Source organism: Salvia miltiorrhiza, chromosome 6 (genome assembly GCF_028751815.1).
Source record: "Salvia miltiorrhiza cultivar Shanhuang (shh) chromosome 6, IMPLAD_Smil_shh, whole genome shotgun sequence".
NCBI lineage: Eukaryota > Viridiplantae > Streptophyta > Magnoliopsida > Lamiales > Lamiaceae > Salvia > Salvia miltiorrhiza.
This window is the reverse complement of record NC_080392.1, coordinates 10812968-10828441: the sequence shown is the minus strand read 5'-3', so window position 1 is coordinate 10828441 and position 15474 is coordinate 10812968. Positions and strand designations below refer to the sequence as shown.

Sequence of the window (15474 nt, the reverse complement as noted above, 5' to 3'; positions counted from 1 at the left end):
ATAAAAAATATAAATATAAATCAAAACATCTCAAAATTGAACATTTAGAGTGGGTTTTTAACCCATCTATACAAAAAGAATGCAACGTTGTTTCCACTGCACCAAAGCACCATTTGTAGGGTCGACCTTTGCATAGGCCCAAGGTGTTGGAAGATAAACTTCATTTGGAGAGATTAATAATTTTCCACCGACTTAAGGAATCATCTAGATAAATTGAGAAGCCAATAACTTCATGTTGAAGCCAATCGAATTATCTAGATACTTATGTTGAAGCCAATTAAGTCAAATGTGGTGGCTATATCACCGACAATCTCCACTTATAAATATGAATGTATTGTTAGCTAATGTGTGTAGAGTGAAGAATTGATTAAAAAATTAGTTGCTATATCTCCAAATACTCTCTCTTCAAAACTTCTATACACGTCCACGTATAATTACACACACTTGCACAATAATTCTCCATATTTTCTCCCATCAATTAAATAAAATTCTCCATTTATATACTTATATTCCAACAAAGTGGTATCAGAGCCACAAGATTCTACTTGTGGTATGGCGAATTTACAATCGTTTCAAGTCCCCATGCTCAACAAGAGCAACTTCGACAATTGGAGCATCAAGATGAAGGCGCTATTAGGAGCCCACGACGTTTGGGAGATCGTGGAGAACGGCTATGAGAAGCCGTAGGACGAGGCCGCACTATCCCAACAACAAAATGATAGATTGCGATACGTGAGAAAGAGAGACAAGAAGGCTCTTTGTCTCGTTTATCAAGCGCTGGGGGATGACGATTTCGAGAAAATCTTGAACGCGAGCACCGCCAAAGAAGCGTGGGAGAAGCTCCAGAACGCGTGCAAATGAGCGGAGCAAGTAAAAAAGGTACGACTTCAAACTTTAAGAGGAGAGTTTGAGTCTTTACATATGAAAGAGTCCGAATCGATTTTGGATTATTTTTCAAGAGTCTTGGCGGTGTCTAATCAAATGAAAAGAAATGGTGAAAAATTGGAGGATGTAAGAAATATGGAGAAAATATTGCGGTCACTAACCCCAAAGTTTGAGCACATTGTGGTGACGATTGAAGAAATAAAAAATTTCGAGGAGATGACGATCGATCTCTTGTTGGGGTCGTTGCAAGCGTATGAGGAGAAGCAAAAGAAGAAGCAAGAAATTTCAGAGCAACTTTTAAAGTTGCAAGTGTTAGGTCTCGGGGGGTCTCGAATAGGTGTATGGGGGGGGAATACACCTATGGGCTATTTTTCTTTTCTTCGAAGTGAGGGATCTCAAGATAGAGATCTAAACGAAACTTTACATGCAAACAGTGACGCCTGTTGACTGAAAACAGTTTTGACCAAACAGGGTTGACGACTGATACTGAAAGATCTTCAGTAAGGAGTTATCAGTTAAGTTGCTGGAACTTAACTGATGCACTTATAGGCTTCAGTCGAGTTTGCTAAAATAGAGATGATAACACTCTTCCTGACTATCAAAAGATAGATCAGTCAGACTGATATCATACGCAGCAGAAATTAAACTTAGTTTCGCAATAGCCTCGGTTGAGCACGTTGTTGGTCTTAGGTTTCTCTTTGCAGTTATTCAGTATTCAGTTTATCAATTGAAACAACACAAGTAGGAAAGTACAACCGAAAGCTGTAAACAACACAAAGACTTTTACGTGGTTCGGAAAAACCCTTTCCTATATCCACGATCGGTTGATCAGACCAACAATCCACTCCACAAGTGCTTAACAGGTGCACTGCAAACCAAACCGTGTGCTTTCCGGGTGCACACAACCGTACCACTGAAGAAAACCCTTCTTCAGTACCCACACTTCACTCGTGTCGGATTTCTCTTGCTTAACACAACCCGCGCTAAGACTCTCAGAGTCAGAGAACCTTTCTGAACTCCGAATCACTCAAAACACTCAAATCTTTCTTTCGGAAAGGAGGTTTGAACGAGTGCCAACTATACTGCAAAGAACAAGTTCTTTGTAGCAAGTTTTGACCTTGGCTTCTGGGTAAACAGAGGTTTGCCTAAGGTCTAAGAGAATGTATGTAATCAGCAGTGACTGATTTTGGCTTTGGAATTCTCTTCTTCGATTCAAGCTTTGGGGAGGTTAAGCTTTAGGCTGAGTAGCGATTTTGGCAGAGCTTCAGCTTATGTCGTTGAATCGGTGAAGGTTGAAGTGATCCTCGAGCGCTATTTGTAGGAGAACTCTTGAATAGATCCGTTGGCGTAGAACGTCCTCAAGATTTCTTCCGTTGGAGAGCAATTCAAATTTGGGCTGAGGCTTCAATCTTCGAGGTTCCTTGTCTGGTGGAAACGGCTCTCTTGAGGGACAGAAGATGTGATGTCTCTGATAAAGTAACCACCAAATAGGAATGACCTCTGCAGAGATAAGATCCTGAGATCTCTGCATTTAATGCGGCTGTACTTTTGTGAGTACGTGGATTCCTTTGAACGTTGAAAGATCAGTCCGAGGAAGAATGTTCAATTGATACTTGACTTTAGTATCAGTCCGGGGCACGCATTAAGTAATTAGTTCCAAACTGATTCTTCAACTGATACTTCAGTTGGTATCTTCAGTCTTCAGTCTTCAGTCCTTCGTCCTTCAGTCTTCAGTCTTTAGAATCGCATACTAAACTAGAAACGAACTCTAACACTTGAGTTCAAAACTGTTCTAGTCTATTACAATTAAGACCTATGAATTTTTGTATCATCAAAACAAGGATTAGGATATTCCACAAGGTTCCCAACAATTTCCCCCTTTTTGATGATGCCAAAACCATACAGCAGTTTTAGACAACAAAAAGACTGAACTCACAGCACAAGTTCTAAAACTGGGGTGAAAACAGTTCCCCCTTAACAATAGAACCTAAAAACTTGTACTTAGAGTTAAGAACGAAACAGTTCTAAAACAGAACAAGAGAAGACAGAAAAACATAATCAGAGCCTGGACAAAGAGTCATTGTCTTCAGGTTGAGATCAAAAAGAAGTTCTTTTCATTAATAAATGACTGATAAGCCATCAGTCGGGGTACAGAGCGAGACTTACATTGGAGTAAAAAAAATAAAAACAAAAACAACATGGGAAACCCATGGACTCCAGCAGTCTGCTTGGCTGCGCCTTTGAACTTCTTGATCTTCATCTTCTGTCTTCGTGTCTTCATGTTCCTAAGCTTGTTCCACTCTCACTTGTTTTCCGTCGAGACAAGTCAAGAAATTGGTAGTGTGCTTCTAGCATACAAAGGAGAATCTAGAAGACAAGATGACACGTGGTACCTCGATACTGGTGCTAGCAACCACATGCGCAGAAAGAGAAGCATGTTTGTGGAGCTTGATGAGTTGGTAAGTGGGTTGCGTCTCCTTTGGCGATGAATCTAAAATTCCAGTTAAAGGAAATGGAAAAGTTTTAATTCGCTTGAAGAATGAAAATCATGAATTTATTTCCAACGTTTATTATGTGCCCAATATGAAAAATAATATCTTGAGTTTGGGACAACTCTAAGAGAAAGGTTATGATATTCACATGAGAGATTATAACCTTTCAATAAGAGAGCAAAAATAATCTTATTGCCAAGGTGCCAATGTCTAAAAATAGAATGTTCTTATTGAATATTCGGAATGACGTGGCAAAATGCTTGAAAGCGTGTTACCAAGATAAGTCTTGGTTATGGCATCTTCGGTTTGGGCACTTAAATTTTGGCAGTTTGGAGTTGCTATCAAAGAAAGAGATGGTGAGAGGCCTACCATCCATCAAACATCCTGATCAACTCTGCGAAGGTTGTCTACTCGGGAAGCAGTTCAGAAAACCATTCCCAAAGGAGTCAAGCTCAAGAGCTCAAAAGCCACTGGAGTTGATTCATGCTGACGTGTGTGGGCCAATAAATCCAAGCTCCCTCAATAAAAATAATTATTTCCTGCTCTTCATTGATGATTTTTCTAGAAAAACATGGGTATATTTCTTGAAGCAGAAGTTAGAAGTATTTGATACATTCAAGAAATTTAAAGCTGCCGTTGAGATGGAGAGCGGACGACAAATTAAGGCCCTGAGGTCCGATCGAGGTGGAGAATTCACATCAAAGGAGTTTCTACAATTTTGCGAAGCAAATGGAATTCGACGGCTCCTGACAGATCCGAGATCCCCCCAACAGAACGGAGTGGCAGAAAGAAAGAACAGAACAATCATGGAGATGGCGAGGAGCATGCTAAAGACAAAGAATCTACCTAAAGAGTTTTGGGCCGAAGCAGTGGCGTGCGCGGTGTACCTGTCCAACCGATCACCGACAAGGAGCGTGTGGGGAATGACTCCACAAGAAGCCTGGAGCGGGAGAAAGCCAGGAATTTCACACCTAAAGGTATTTGGGAGTAAAACCTATGTGCATGTACCAGATGAAAGAATGAAGAAGCTCGATGATAAAAGTGAAGCATTCATCTTTATTGGGTACGACTCTAACTCTAAAGGCTATAAATTATATAATCCAAATACCAAGAAAACAGTGATAAGTCGAGACGTAGAGTTCGACGAAGAAGGAGTCTGGGATTTTAGCTCCAGCGGTGATTTCACCTATATCCCACAATTAGAAGAACAAAGAGCAGAAGAGCAAGTTGGAGAAGTCCAACAAGAGCCAATGACTCCACCAGCTTCAACTGTGCCAGTCACTGAAGACTCGCCACCATCTTTCATAAATGAAAGAGCCACACCATGAGCAAGGAATTTGGATGAGATATATGAGGATACCGAGAGGTTAGAAAATCTCACCTTATTCTGCCTATTTGTTGACTGTGAACCTGTTAGCTTTGAAGAAGCAACAAATAGTGAAAATTGGCGAGTCGCGATAGATGAAGAGATCAAAGTCATAAAGAAGAATGATACATAGGAGCTCGTGACACTACCAAAAGGGCACAAGGCCATTGGAGTCAAGTGGGTGTATAAAGTTAAGAAGAATTCCAAGGGTGAAGTGAAAAGATATAAAGCGATGCTCATCGTGAAAGGATATAGTCAAAGAGCTGGAATCAATTATGATGAGGTATTTCTCCAGTCGCTCGCTTAGAAACTATCAGACTAATACTCTCTCTTGCAGCCCAAAATAGATGGAAGATTTATCAAATGGTTGTTAAGTCAGCCTTCTTGAATGGATATATAGACAAAGAAGTCTATATCAAGCAGCCAATGCGCTACGAGGTAAAAGGGCAAGAAAATAAAGTTTTGAAGTTAAAGAAGGCCCTATATGGATTAAAGCAAGCACCAAGGGCATGGAATAACAGGATCGATAAGTACTTGGAGGATAATGGTTTCACTAAATGCCCTCATGAGCATGCTCTCTACGTGAAAGTCAATGGAGGAGATGTCTTAGTTGTGTGCTTGTATGTAGATGATTTGATTTTCATAGGAAATAATCCAAAGATGCATGATTGAGGAGTTCAAGAAGGCCATGTCAAAGGAGTTTGAGATGACTGACATTGGGCTGATGGCGTACTATCTCGGTGTGGAAGTCAAGCAACTCGAAGATGGGATCTTCATCACACAAGAAGGTTACGCCAAGGAAATGCTCAAGAAGTTCAAGATGGAGGACTGCAAGGCAATCAACACACGAGTGGAGTGTGGGATCAAATTATCTAAGAACGACGGAGGAGAAAAAGTGGATCCGACATTATTCAAGAGCTTGGTTGGAAGCCTACGATACTTAACTTGCACGAGGCCAGACATACTTTATGCCACAGGGCTCGTGAGTCGCTATATGGAAAATCCAACCTCCATCCACTTCAAGGCAACAAAGAGAATACTACGATATCTCAAAGGTACGCTCGACTATGGCCTATTCTATTCAAATACTGATGATTATAAGCTTGTTGGCTATAGTGATAGCGACTGGGCTGGAGATAACGATGATCAAAAGAGCACAAGTGGCTTCGTGTTTTCATGGGAGACACTGCTTTCACCTGGATGTCCAAGAAGCAACCCATAGTCACGCTGTCAACATGTGAAGCTGAATATGTGGCTGCTACATCCAGAGTTTGCCATGTAGTTTGGCTACGAAGTTTATTGGAAGAGCTTGGATGGCCACAAAAGGAGCCAACAAATTATTTGCGTGGATAATAAGTCGGCAATCACGCTCTCAAAGAATCCGGTGTTTCATAATCGAAGTAAGCATATTGACACCCGCTTCCACTACATCAGAGAATGCATCGCAAAGAAGGAAGTCCAAGTGGAATACATGAAATCACAAGATCAAGTTGCAGACATCTTCACAAAGCCGCTCAAATACGAAGACTTTATCAAGTTCAGAAGTTTGCTAGGAATGACAAATCAAGTTTAAGGGGGAGTGTTGGAAGATAAACTTGATTTGGAGAGATTAATAATTTTCCACCGACTTAAGGAATTATCTTGATAAATTGAGAAGTCAATAACTTCATGTTGACCAATCGAATTATCTAGATACTTATGTTGAAGCCAATTAAGTCAAATGTGGTGGCTATATCACCGACAATCTCCACTTATAAATATGAATGTATTGTTAGCTAATGTGTGTAGAGTGAAGAATTGATTAAAAAATTAGTTGCTATATCTCCAAATATTCTCTCTTCAAAACTTCTATACACCCACATCCACGTATAATTACACACACACTTGCACAATAATTCTCCATATTTTCTCCCATCAATTAAATAAAATTCTCCATTTATATACTTATATTCCAACACAAGGGACAAGGGCCTAGGGCCCCTAAATTTAGAGGGCCTCAAAATAAAAATACAAGTCAAGTTCATTAATATTAATCTTATCAAAAAAAATTATTTTGATTCCCTAATGTTTTCATTGCATATATGGTGAAGGTGGTTCCGACCAACACTTGATAATAATAAATAAGAAACTATTAACCTGTAGAATCAAAGCTTTTCCTCCCTCGATAGCCACGTGCCAGACTCAAGTAGAACAACCGTGAATCTTCACAGATCCTTAATTATATGATAATATGAAATCTCTATTCTTAACTTAATGTTGAAAGATATCGGATGTGTTTCCTTTGTTTTATAGAAGGGATTCTTGATCTAACGACTATGTAATCTTATTTGAATTTGAACGCAACTCATGAACTTAAGCAAAAATGGGTGTGCATTTATTACTGTATTCGTGAATATGTGTTACAATTATCGCTATTTATAGACTATTACAACCATGCAAGGGCATAATAGTAAATTCAGCTCTGAGTACGGGGAGGGCATTTTTGTCTTCTCGAGGCCCTCTTTCTTCTCAACCATGGGTATCTTCGTCTTTTCTCTCTTTGGCATCTTCCACGTGGGCCTACTATTAGATGTTTTGTCGTTTCTGCAATTGTAAAAAGTTAAAGGGACTACCTGCAAAACGGTTACAACAACCACTCCTAGGTGCACTCATTTTTCAGCTATAAAAGGTCTTTTTGTCTTCATCTTCAGACCTGCCACCTTCAAGAGCTTTCCCAAATTTTGCTCTGTCAGCGTTCTTCTCCCCTGAGTATCTTCGACTCGCTCTGACAATGACATGTTCTCTTCTTTGGTCTTCAATTTCGTCGATAAATGTATTCACGTCTTCGTGATACTTAGGGATTGAACTCTCCTCTGGACATCCTATTCGGTCGTGTCTCCTCTTCCTTACCTGCTCTGAATCCATTCGACGAGACTTCACTTAATCTCTGCTCTGCTGGTGATTACGGGCCCCAGGCTAGTTTCGCAAGGTTAGGTATTTGGGTCGCAATCCTCAACTATGAGTGAATGCGCAAATACCAAAAGTTTTTCAAAATTAAAATCGATAAAATCATATTTGCATTCTACTATGTCTTTTATAAGGTTAAATACGAGTTAGTGATTTTATGCATTAAAATGAGGTATTAGCAAAGCTTGATCTTCTATGTATTAAATATGAGGTATGAGAAAAACTTGATCTTGAAGAGGTTATTGATGGTTTTGCTTCTCAAAATACTAGAAGATCTAATTTATTTCTATAATTATTTGATCATTATTTTATGGTTTACTGCACTTTATAGTAATAGTTGTGTAGTTATCTCAAATTTGCTATAATGAAGCTTCATTTTTTACGGGGTTCTTTTTTTTCCTTTCGCCTAGGGCCCCCGAAATATCAGGGTCTGCTGTGAACAATTTGTGTATTGTTTACGCGACATGTTGCATATATGCGTATATATTTATATACATTAATATGATATTTTGGTGGAAATAAAAAATACAAATTATGAATTGTGAATACATGATGATTTCTTTTTTAAACATAACAAATTCTCTTTATTATTCTGGAGTGCGTCTTTTCCTTCCAAATGTCTTATTATATAAATTCCAAAATTTGAATTTGGTCTATTATAGCTATCAGAAGAGAGCAACCTTTCCCTTGACGCAGTATGGACATAAGTGATACTTGAGCATCATATGATACGTGTGTATATATTATTCATAAGAAAAAGTCTTGGTAAATTAATTATTTAAATACTTAATTTATTGCTCTTTCTTCTTCTTTGTGAGAAGCACACCACCACTCTCACTGCACTAGAAATACCAACAAATAGAGAGAGATGACAGCGTAGAAGTAGTAGAGAGAGAGGAATTCAGAAGTTAAAAGAATAGTTTTTGTTTCTTTTACGAATCCCATAGAATTGAAGAAGAAAACGATATGTCTGAGGGGTATATGCACCGTTTTATAACCTGCTGCAACTATAAGAGGTATGTACATGTATACTCCGATTTCATAAAGCTGAATCTTTCTATGCTTGTGATTGTGAACCACAAATATTTATTACTAATTTTTATTTCTTTAGTTTTCTGAATGAAAGGTAAATAAATATAAAGCACTAATGATGCCTTTCTCTTTACTGTCACTTCCTTTTTTCCTTCTTCTCTTTCATGATTTCCTTTCTCTTCCCTATCCTTAAAATCCATCTATTATCGATTTATTCAGTGCTTCAATTTTCACTGTGATGACGAAGACTAAGACGAAGAAGACAGTGATATCATGGGAATAGGGTCGCCGTTGCTCCATCCTCTTCAATTCTCCAACAACCAAAATTCCATGTCACAAGATTTTCATCAGAATATTTTCAGTTTCTCGAATGGAATCGATAGATCCGAACAGCAGCACCAGATTCGAAGCAATAAACAAAGGGCTCATGGCGTAGGGGCGGCGCCGTTAGTCGGTATGGAAGAAGATGGGCTTCCAAGCTATGAAGGCGGCGGTATATTTTCGGAGATGTTCAATTTCTCATCCGGCGCCACGGCGACGGAATTGCTGGAGTCGCAGCTGGCGCATCCGAGGGCGGCGGAGTGGTTCCTGCACCGCCAAGGCGCGGCGGCGGAAGGTGGTTTGGGGAATTCGAAGAACGGGAGTGTAGTTAATGAAACTGGATCTTATAATCATCACGAGATCTCGAGCATTAATGCCGATTCAGCTGCAGCCATGCAGCTCTTCGCGATGAACCCGCAGCAGCAGAGATCTCCGCCGCCTTCTCCGTCTCCGCCGCCTGCAACCAACATGCTGCTTCAAAACCCTTCTAATTTCCCCGCCGGAGGGGCTTTCGGTCATTTCACATGGCCTGCCAACCCTAACGGAGCTGTGGAAGGGCAAGGGCAAGGGCTTTCTCTGTCGCTGTCTTCGTCGGCGGAGGAGCTGAGGCTCGGATTAATCTTCGGCCAAGGCGGAGGGACAGCTCCGCCGCCGCAGTATCATCGCTTCGACGGAGGAGTGAGCCACAACCGCCACTTAGGGTTGGGGTCTTCTTACACATTGAGTAATTCCAAATACGTCAAGGCGGCGCAAGATTTGTTGGAAGAGTTCTGTAGTGTCGGTAGGGGTCAGTTGAAGAAAAACAAAATCGACAGCAAGAATCCAAGTGGCGGCGCCGCCGCCGTCGGTGGAGGTGATTCTTCGTCCTCTTCTAAAGATCCCCCTCATTTATCAGCTTCGGAGAGGCTCGAGCATCAAAGAAGGAAGGTCAAGCTATCAGCCATGCTTGATGAGGCAAGTCCTCTCTCTCTCTCTCTCTCTCTCTCTCTCTCTCTAGGTATAATCAATTGAACCAATCATTGTCGATGATAATCAATCGGGAGCACGGAAAATTCCGGCTACCTTCCTGCATTATTATTTTATTGCCGGCCAATGAAACATCTTTTCCAATAATTTGAATTCGAATATTATATTAATTCGCACCTACTATTAATCTATTCTAGTAATTATAGCTAGCTAGGGCAATCAATTTGATCATTTGGTGAGATGACACGAGTGGCTAACCACTCAGCGGGAAAAACGTTTCCATCTGATTATGATGTTTTAGCCAACTATTTACAGTTGTTGATGATTTAATCAATTAATTAATTAAATAATATGTTGGATCATAGTCTATCTATTTAATTCAATCCCAATCCCAATCCCAATGATTGCAATCGATGTGAATTTTCAGGTAGACAGAAGGTACAACCACTACTGCGAGCGGATGCAGATGGTGGTGAACTCATTCGACACGATAATAGGGTTCGGCGCGGCGGCGCCGTACACGAGCCTCGCGCAGAAGGCGATGTCCCGGCACTTCCGGTGCCTGAGGGAAGCCGTGGCCGAGCAATTGCGACAAAGCTGCGAGCAGTTGGGGGAGAAAGACACCATGAAATCCGGCCTCACGAAAGGCGAGACGCCGCGGCTCAAATTCTTGGAGCAGAGCTTGCGGCAGCACCACGCCGCGTTCCACCATATGGACCAAGAGGCGTGGCGCCCGCAGCGCGGCTTGCCGCAGCGCTCCGTCACCATTTTGAGGGCTTGGCTTTTCGAGCATTTTCTGCACCCGTACGTATATTTCTTTTCTAAAACAATTTAGTATTACACAAGAAACAAAAATATCCATCATGCATCATTAATTTACTCGGAATTTCATGCTTAACTTTCTATCGTTAACCTGTTTATTCTGTTGGGAAAGCTGAAAATTTCATGCATATTTCACACTACACATTATCATAAAATTAAACACTATTCTTATGAATAGATTTATTTTTGCAAAAGTGTGAAAGTTAATTACAGTGGATGATTACGTAATAGAAAAGGCAGTAAATTTTTGCGTGAGGCAGCATTTTGGTATGAGAGAAAAAGTACGATGAATGTGGTAAGAAAAAGAAGATAGCAGAGAGCGTGCAGCAGCAGTATACTTTATTTCTACAGTCATTGCTGCTGCTGTCGTAAACCTCATAGATTCTCACACCCATTCATTTAGATATTTCTTTGATTTTACTTCAAAATTATTTTTTTTCGTTATTAAGTAATGAAATATCTTTACACTTGGTGATTCGAATGTAACTTAGGTATCCAAGCGACGCAGATAAGCACCTACTTGCTCGACAGACAGGTCTATCAAGAAACCAGGTATTTTTTTATATTTTTTTCTTCAAATTTGGATTTATACACATGGTGATTATATATGAGTTTTGTTTGTTGCTTGCGTGTGACGAAAATGTGTTTTGATGATTTGGGAATCCTCTTAATTGTTGCTACTGATTCTGTGAAAGTGTGAAGATAGTAATGTATAAAGGTGTGAGCTGAATATGCATGTTGCGTCTTTGTTTGTTTGATTTGAAGAAAAGACAAAGGATTTTTCGAAATCCTTTTCAATTGTTTCTTTGGATTCTTTTCCCACAAAGACATAAATTCTGAATCAGAGGAAAAACCGCTGCCAATTATGATATCAGTGTCAACTGCCAGAGGACACAGACGTGATAGTCTCTCTCTCTCTCTCTCATCAGTTTAAAATAGCATATATAACCTACTACTAGGCTAAGACTCACAAGATAAGTGGAAAAGTAAATGATGTAGCTATTTTTGCATGGTAAAATGATTATCTTTCATGTACTAACATGATACTCTCTTCATCCATCCAAAAACAAATTCCTATTTATCCCTTTTTTGTTTTTTCTTCGTTTCTTAAAACATTCTAGCCTAGTAATGAAATCTTATTTCATTTTCTGACAATTATATTATACTTTCTCTTTTATATTTAATTATAAATTATACTTTTATTTTATTTTTTAACTAATAGTAATATACTTTTGTTCTACTTTTTTGGTACTAATATTATTTTTACATGTTATACCTTTATTCTACTTATAATAATAATTGTATTGAATTAAAATTTGTGTCTACCCTCAAAGAGACCCTTTTTCGTGGAGGAAGGAGTATTAACTTAATTTTAGTGAGAAGCCTTTAATTTTGCACTTCAGAATTTGAGAATATCGTAAATAAACACAAGATACTGTACAATTAGGGAAACTCTCGTAAAAGAAAACAGATAACTAAACAGAAAAAACGAACTGTTATAATATGCAATATTATAATGCTAGATCCCCTATGTACTGTTGTCATGCATCCTAGACTTCTAGTGGTATTTCAATTTTATTTATTATGCATATGATAATCGATTATATATCACACTTATTAAAAAAAAATATTACTCCATCTCTCTCACTCCAAATGCCCTATTACTTTTAGGCAAGGAGATTAAGAAATATGTATAAAGTGGAAATTATTTAAATATTAAGTATTGAGAGAGAGAGTGTATTGCCAAAAAGATATGAGACATTTGGAGTGGGACATCTCATTATGGAATATGGGACATTTGAAACGGGATGGAGGGAATATATGTTTAAAATGACCTTTAACCAAATATAGAAGTGCAATGAGAGATAATATTTCCTAACTAGCCACTACAAAAAAACTCCACTAATGACACAAGATTGATATATAGCTATTATACATGTCATAAAAATTAATGATATTTGATGATATAGCTAACGTCACTAATTTTTATGAAATAAATATTAGCTAACAAGCCTCATGTCACTAATAGGAACTTTTTTGACAGTGAGCTATGAGTAAACCAAATTCCTTTTTGATTTTCTTTTATGTTTAAATATATCAAAGTACTCCAATAACAACAACAACAACAACAACAATAATAATAATAATAATAATAATAATAATAATAATATATATCTTTAATTGCTCTTCACGTCAAAATTCCGAACTCGAAAATTTGGCCACTGAGTCATAATTTGCAACTCGCATCAAAGGTTATTTTTATACTGATATTTTAAAGTTACGTGCTATTTTTGCAATTTAACCTAAAGATCAAACCATAAACTACAGTTAACCGTAATTCTAAACACTACACTCATATATTATCACATATCTTACTAAGAGGGATTATTCTGAGTGATAGCATAGATTAATAAAACATTGAATTTGAGTATTTGAATATATGATAATCAAATAAGTTCAAATAATAGAATACAGTTCATCATTGCAGATCGCCCCGTCTCGCATTGACGACTCATCCTCATCTCTCTCTAGATCTCTCTCTCTCTATATATATATATATATGTGTGTGTGTGTGTGTATGTCAGTGTTTCCCAGCAGTACCATGACTACTGTTTCAAAAAGGATCCAGTATATAGCTAGCTAGACATATGTACATTATATATATATATATATATATATTTATGTGTGTGTGTGTGTGTATGTACGTATAGAGAGAGAAAGAGACAGAAATGCAGACTCATCTGTCTTCTCTATCATGCTGAATGGGGGCAGATAACATCATTAAATGGATGGACATTAAATTCCGATCGATGATAGAAATCTGAAGTGGTGATTTTGGTTGTGTTGTGTTTTGCAGGTTGCAAATTGGTTCATAAATGCGAGGGTCCGCCTCTGGAAACCCATGGTTGAAGAGATGTACCTACAAGAAGCCAAAGACCACTCAAACCCCACCACCACCACGGCCGCCGCCGCAGCAGATACTTCTCCGCCTCCTGCTCTTGCTAAAATCAATGTGCTTGAAAGCGACCCTTCATCCGTTTCATTTAATACCTCGGAAAACCACACCGACACCAATCATGCCTCCTCCCCCACCGCTGCGCCGCCGCACTGCTTCCCGCCCGGAGTTGATCCCGCCATCGTTAGGTTTGGGACGAGCTCCGGCGACGTGTCGCTGACTCTTGGGCTACGTCACTCCGGGGAGGAGTTCTTTCCCACTTAAATTAAAGGCTTTTAAATTGTAATTAATTAGTTAATTAATGGGTTAATCTCATATGATATAACATAATCCCCTCTTTTGATTTTGATTTTGGTTTCTTTCTCCTAAAGAAAACACATATACGATTGAGAGTGAGAGCGTAGGAACTAGTGTTAGCAGTGCGGGGAGATTAGTCTTGAGTTTTATCGTACAGTAAATGTATAGTTTCACATTTAATTTCCACGTTTTATACATCTCAAATTCCGATATATGTATTCGGTTACTATAATATAGGAGTAATTAAAATTAAAATGCTTTTTTCCTCGGCATTCAAATATCACTAGGGCTTTTCAAATATATTATTGATGTGTGACATAAAAACTCAATTATCAATAATGAAATAAGTGGATATAAATATTGTAATATATATTAATCTCTATTTATATTTTATATTGAACGTGATTAATTTGTGAAATTTGGAAATAATTAGAATAATAAACTATTCACACCGGATGAAATTGGTATAGTTGTAAATTTGGAATATAAAGTAATTTACTATCAATATATCAAAATATCCATTTTCATATTATAAAATTAAAAAATGTCAACTAGTATAAAAGTCAAATTTACCTTTTATTGGGAAAAATTATGTTTTGATTAATGTCAAAACCCAACGAAGTGAACCCTAGACGATGATGAAAACTAGCTGAATGATCAAGAAATTTCTACCTGAAATGCAGTATGTTGAAACCTAAGTCTAAGAAGAAATGACTTATAGAACTTATATAAATAAGTCTAAGGCTGCTAAAATCTCAACTGAAGATCAAACTGCAAATTAAAACCAGCAGACGATCCAGTTGATGAAAAGATCTTAGTCTGAATGATCAGCAGATAGCCAAACAAATTAGGTGCGTGACAGGCCACCATCATGAAGACTTTGTTGAACTGAAATGTGAACTTATGGAAGCATCAGTTTATTCAAAGTGGAATGGCTGAAGGATACGAAGCTGACACGTGTTCAGATTCACTTATGCTACGTCAGGCCTGAAGTCAACAAGCTTAAAGCGAAGTTAACCTTTAATGCGTATCAAGTCATTCTGAACATTTAATGCTACAGAGTTTCACATTAAATGTGAATCTCGATTTTCAGAATAAGATACAATGATGTCTGCCTATATCAACATCAACGTACGGATGTGCAGATCCAGCTATTATAGTCATTCCATTATACAACTAGAAGATTTCAATGGACAACAGATCAAATTTTGATGAAAGCTCTATCCAACCTATTCAAATCCCTGTATATCTATACAATCGGAGCTCAAAATATGCGATCCACCTCCGATATTGTTGTGTTCATTCAATTTTTATCCTTCATAGTTAAACTTTCGAGAACAACAATTGTCCTAAAAGAAACTTGTTCTTCACTATAAAATATTAAGTTTAAT

The 15474-nt window shown here is 38.3% G+C and overlaps 1 protein-coding gene across 2 annotated transcripts; it reads left to right on the top strand.

The window, feature by feature from the left end:
* Positions 1–8358: 8358 nt before the first annotated feature.
* Positions 8359–14295, top strand: LOC130988604 (BEL1-like homeodomain protein 2). Of its 2 annotated transcripts, none has more exons than XM_057912488.1 (5): positions 8359–8705; positions 8941–9996; positions 10436–10812; positions 11322–11382; positions 13688–14295. In XM_057912488.1, exons 2-5 carry the CDS (start codon positions 8995–8997, stop codon positions 14048–14050), a joined length of 1803 nt encoding a protein of 600 aa, XP_057768471.1. In that variant the 5' UTR covers positions 8359–8705; positions 8941–8994; the 3' UTR covers positions 14051–14295. The 2 variants fall into 2 exon arrangements, with proteins under 2 accessions (XP_057768471.1, XP_057768470.1); XM_057912487.1 differs by having other exon boundaries at positions 8384–8705; positions 8941–10000; positions 10440–10812.
* Positions 14296–15474: the final 1179 nt, after the last annotated feature.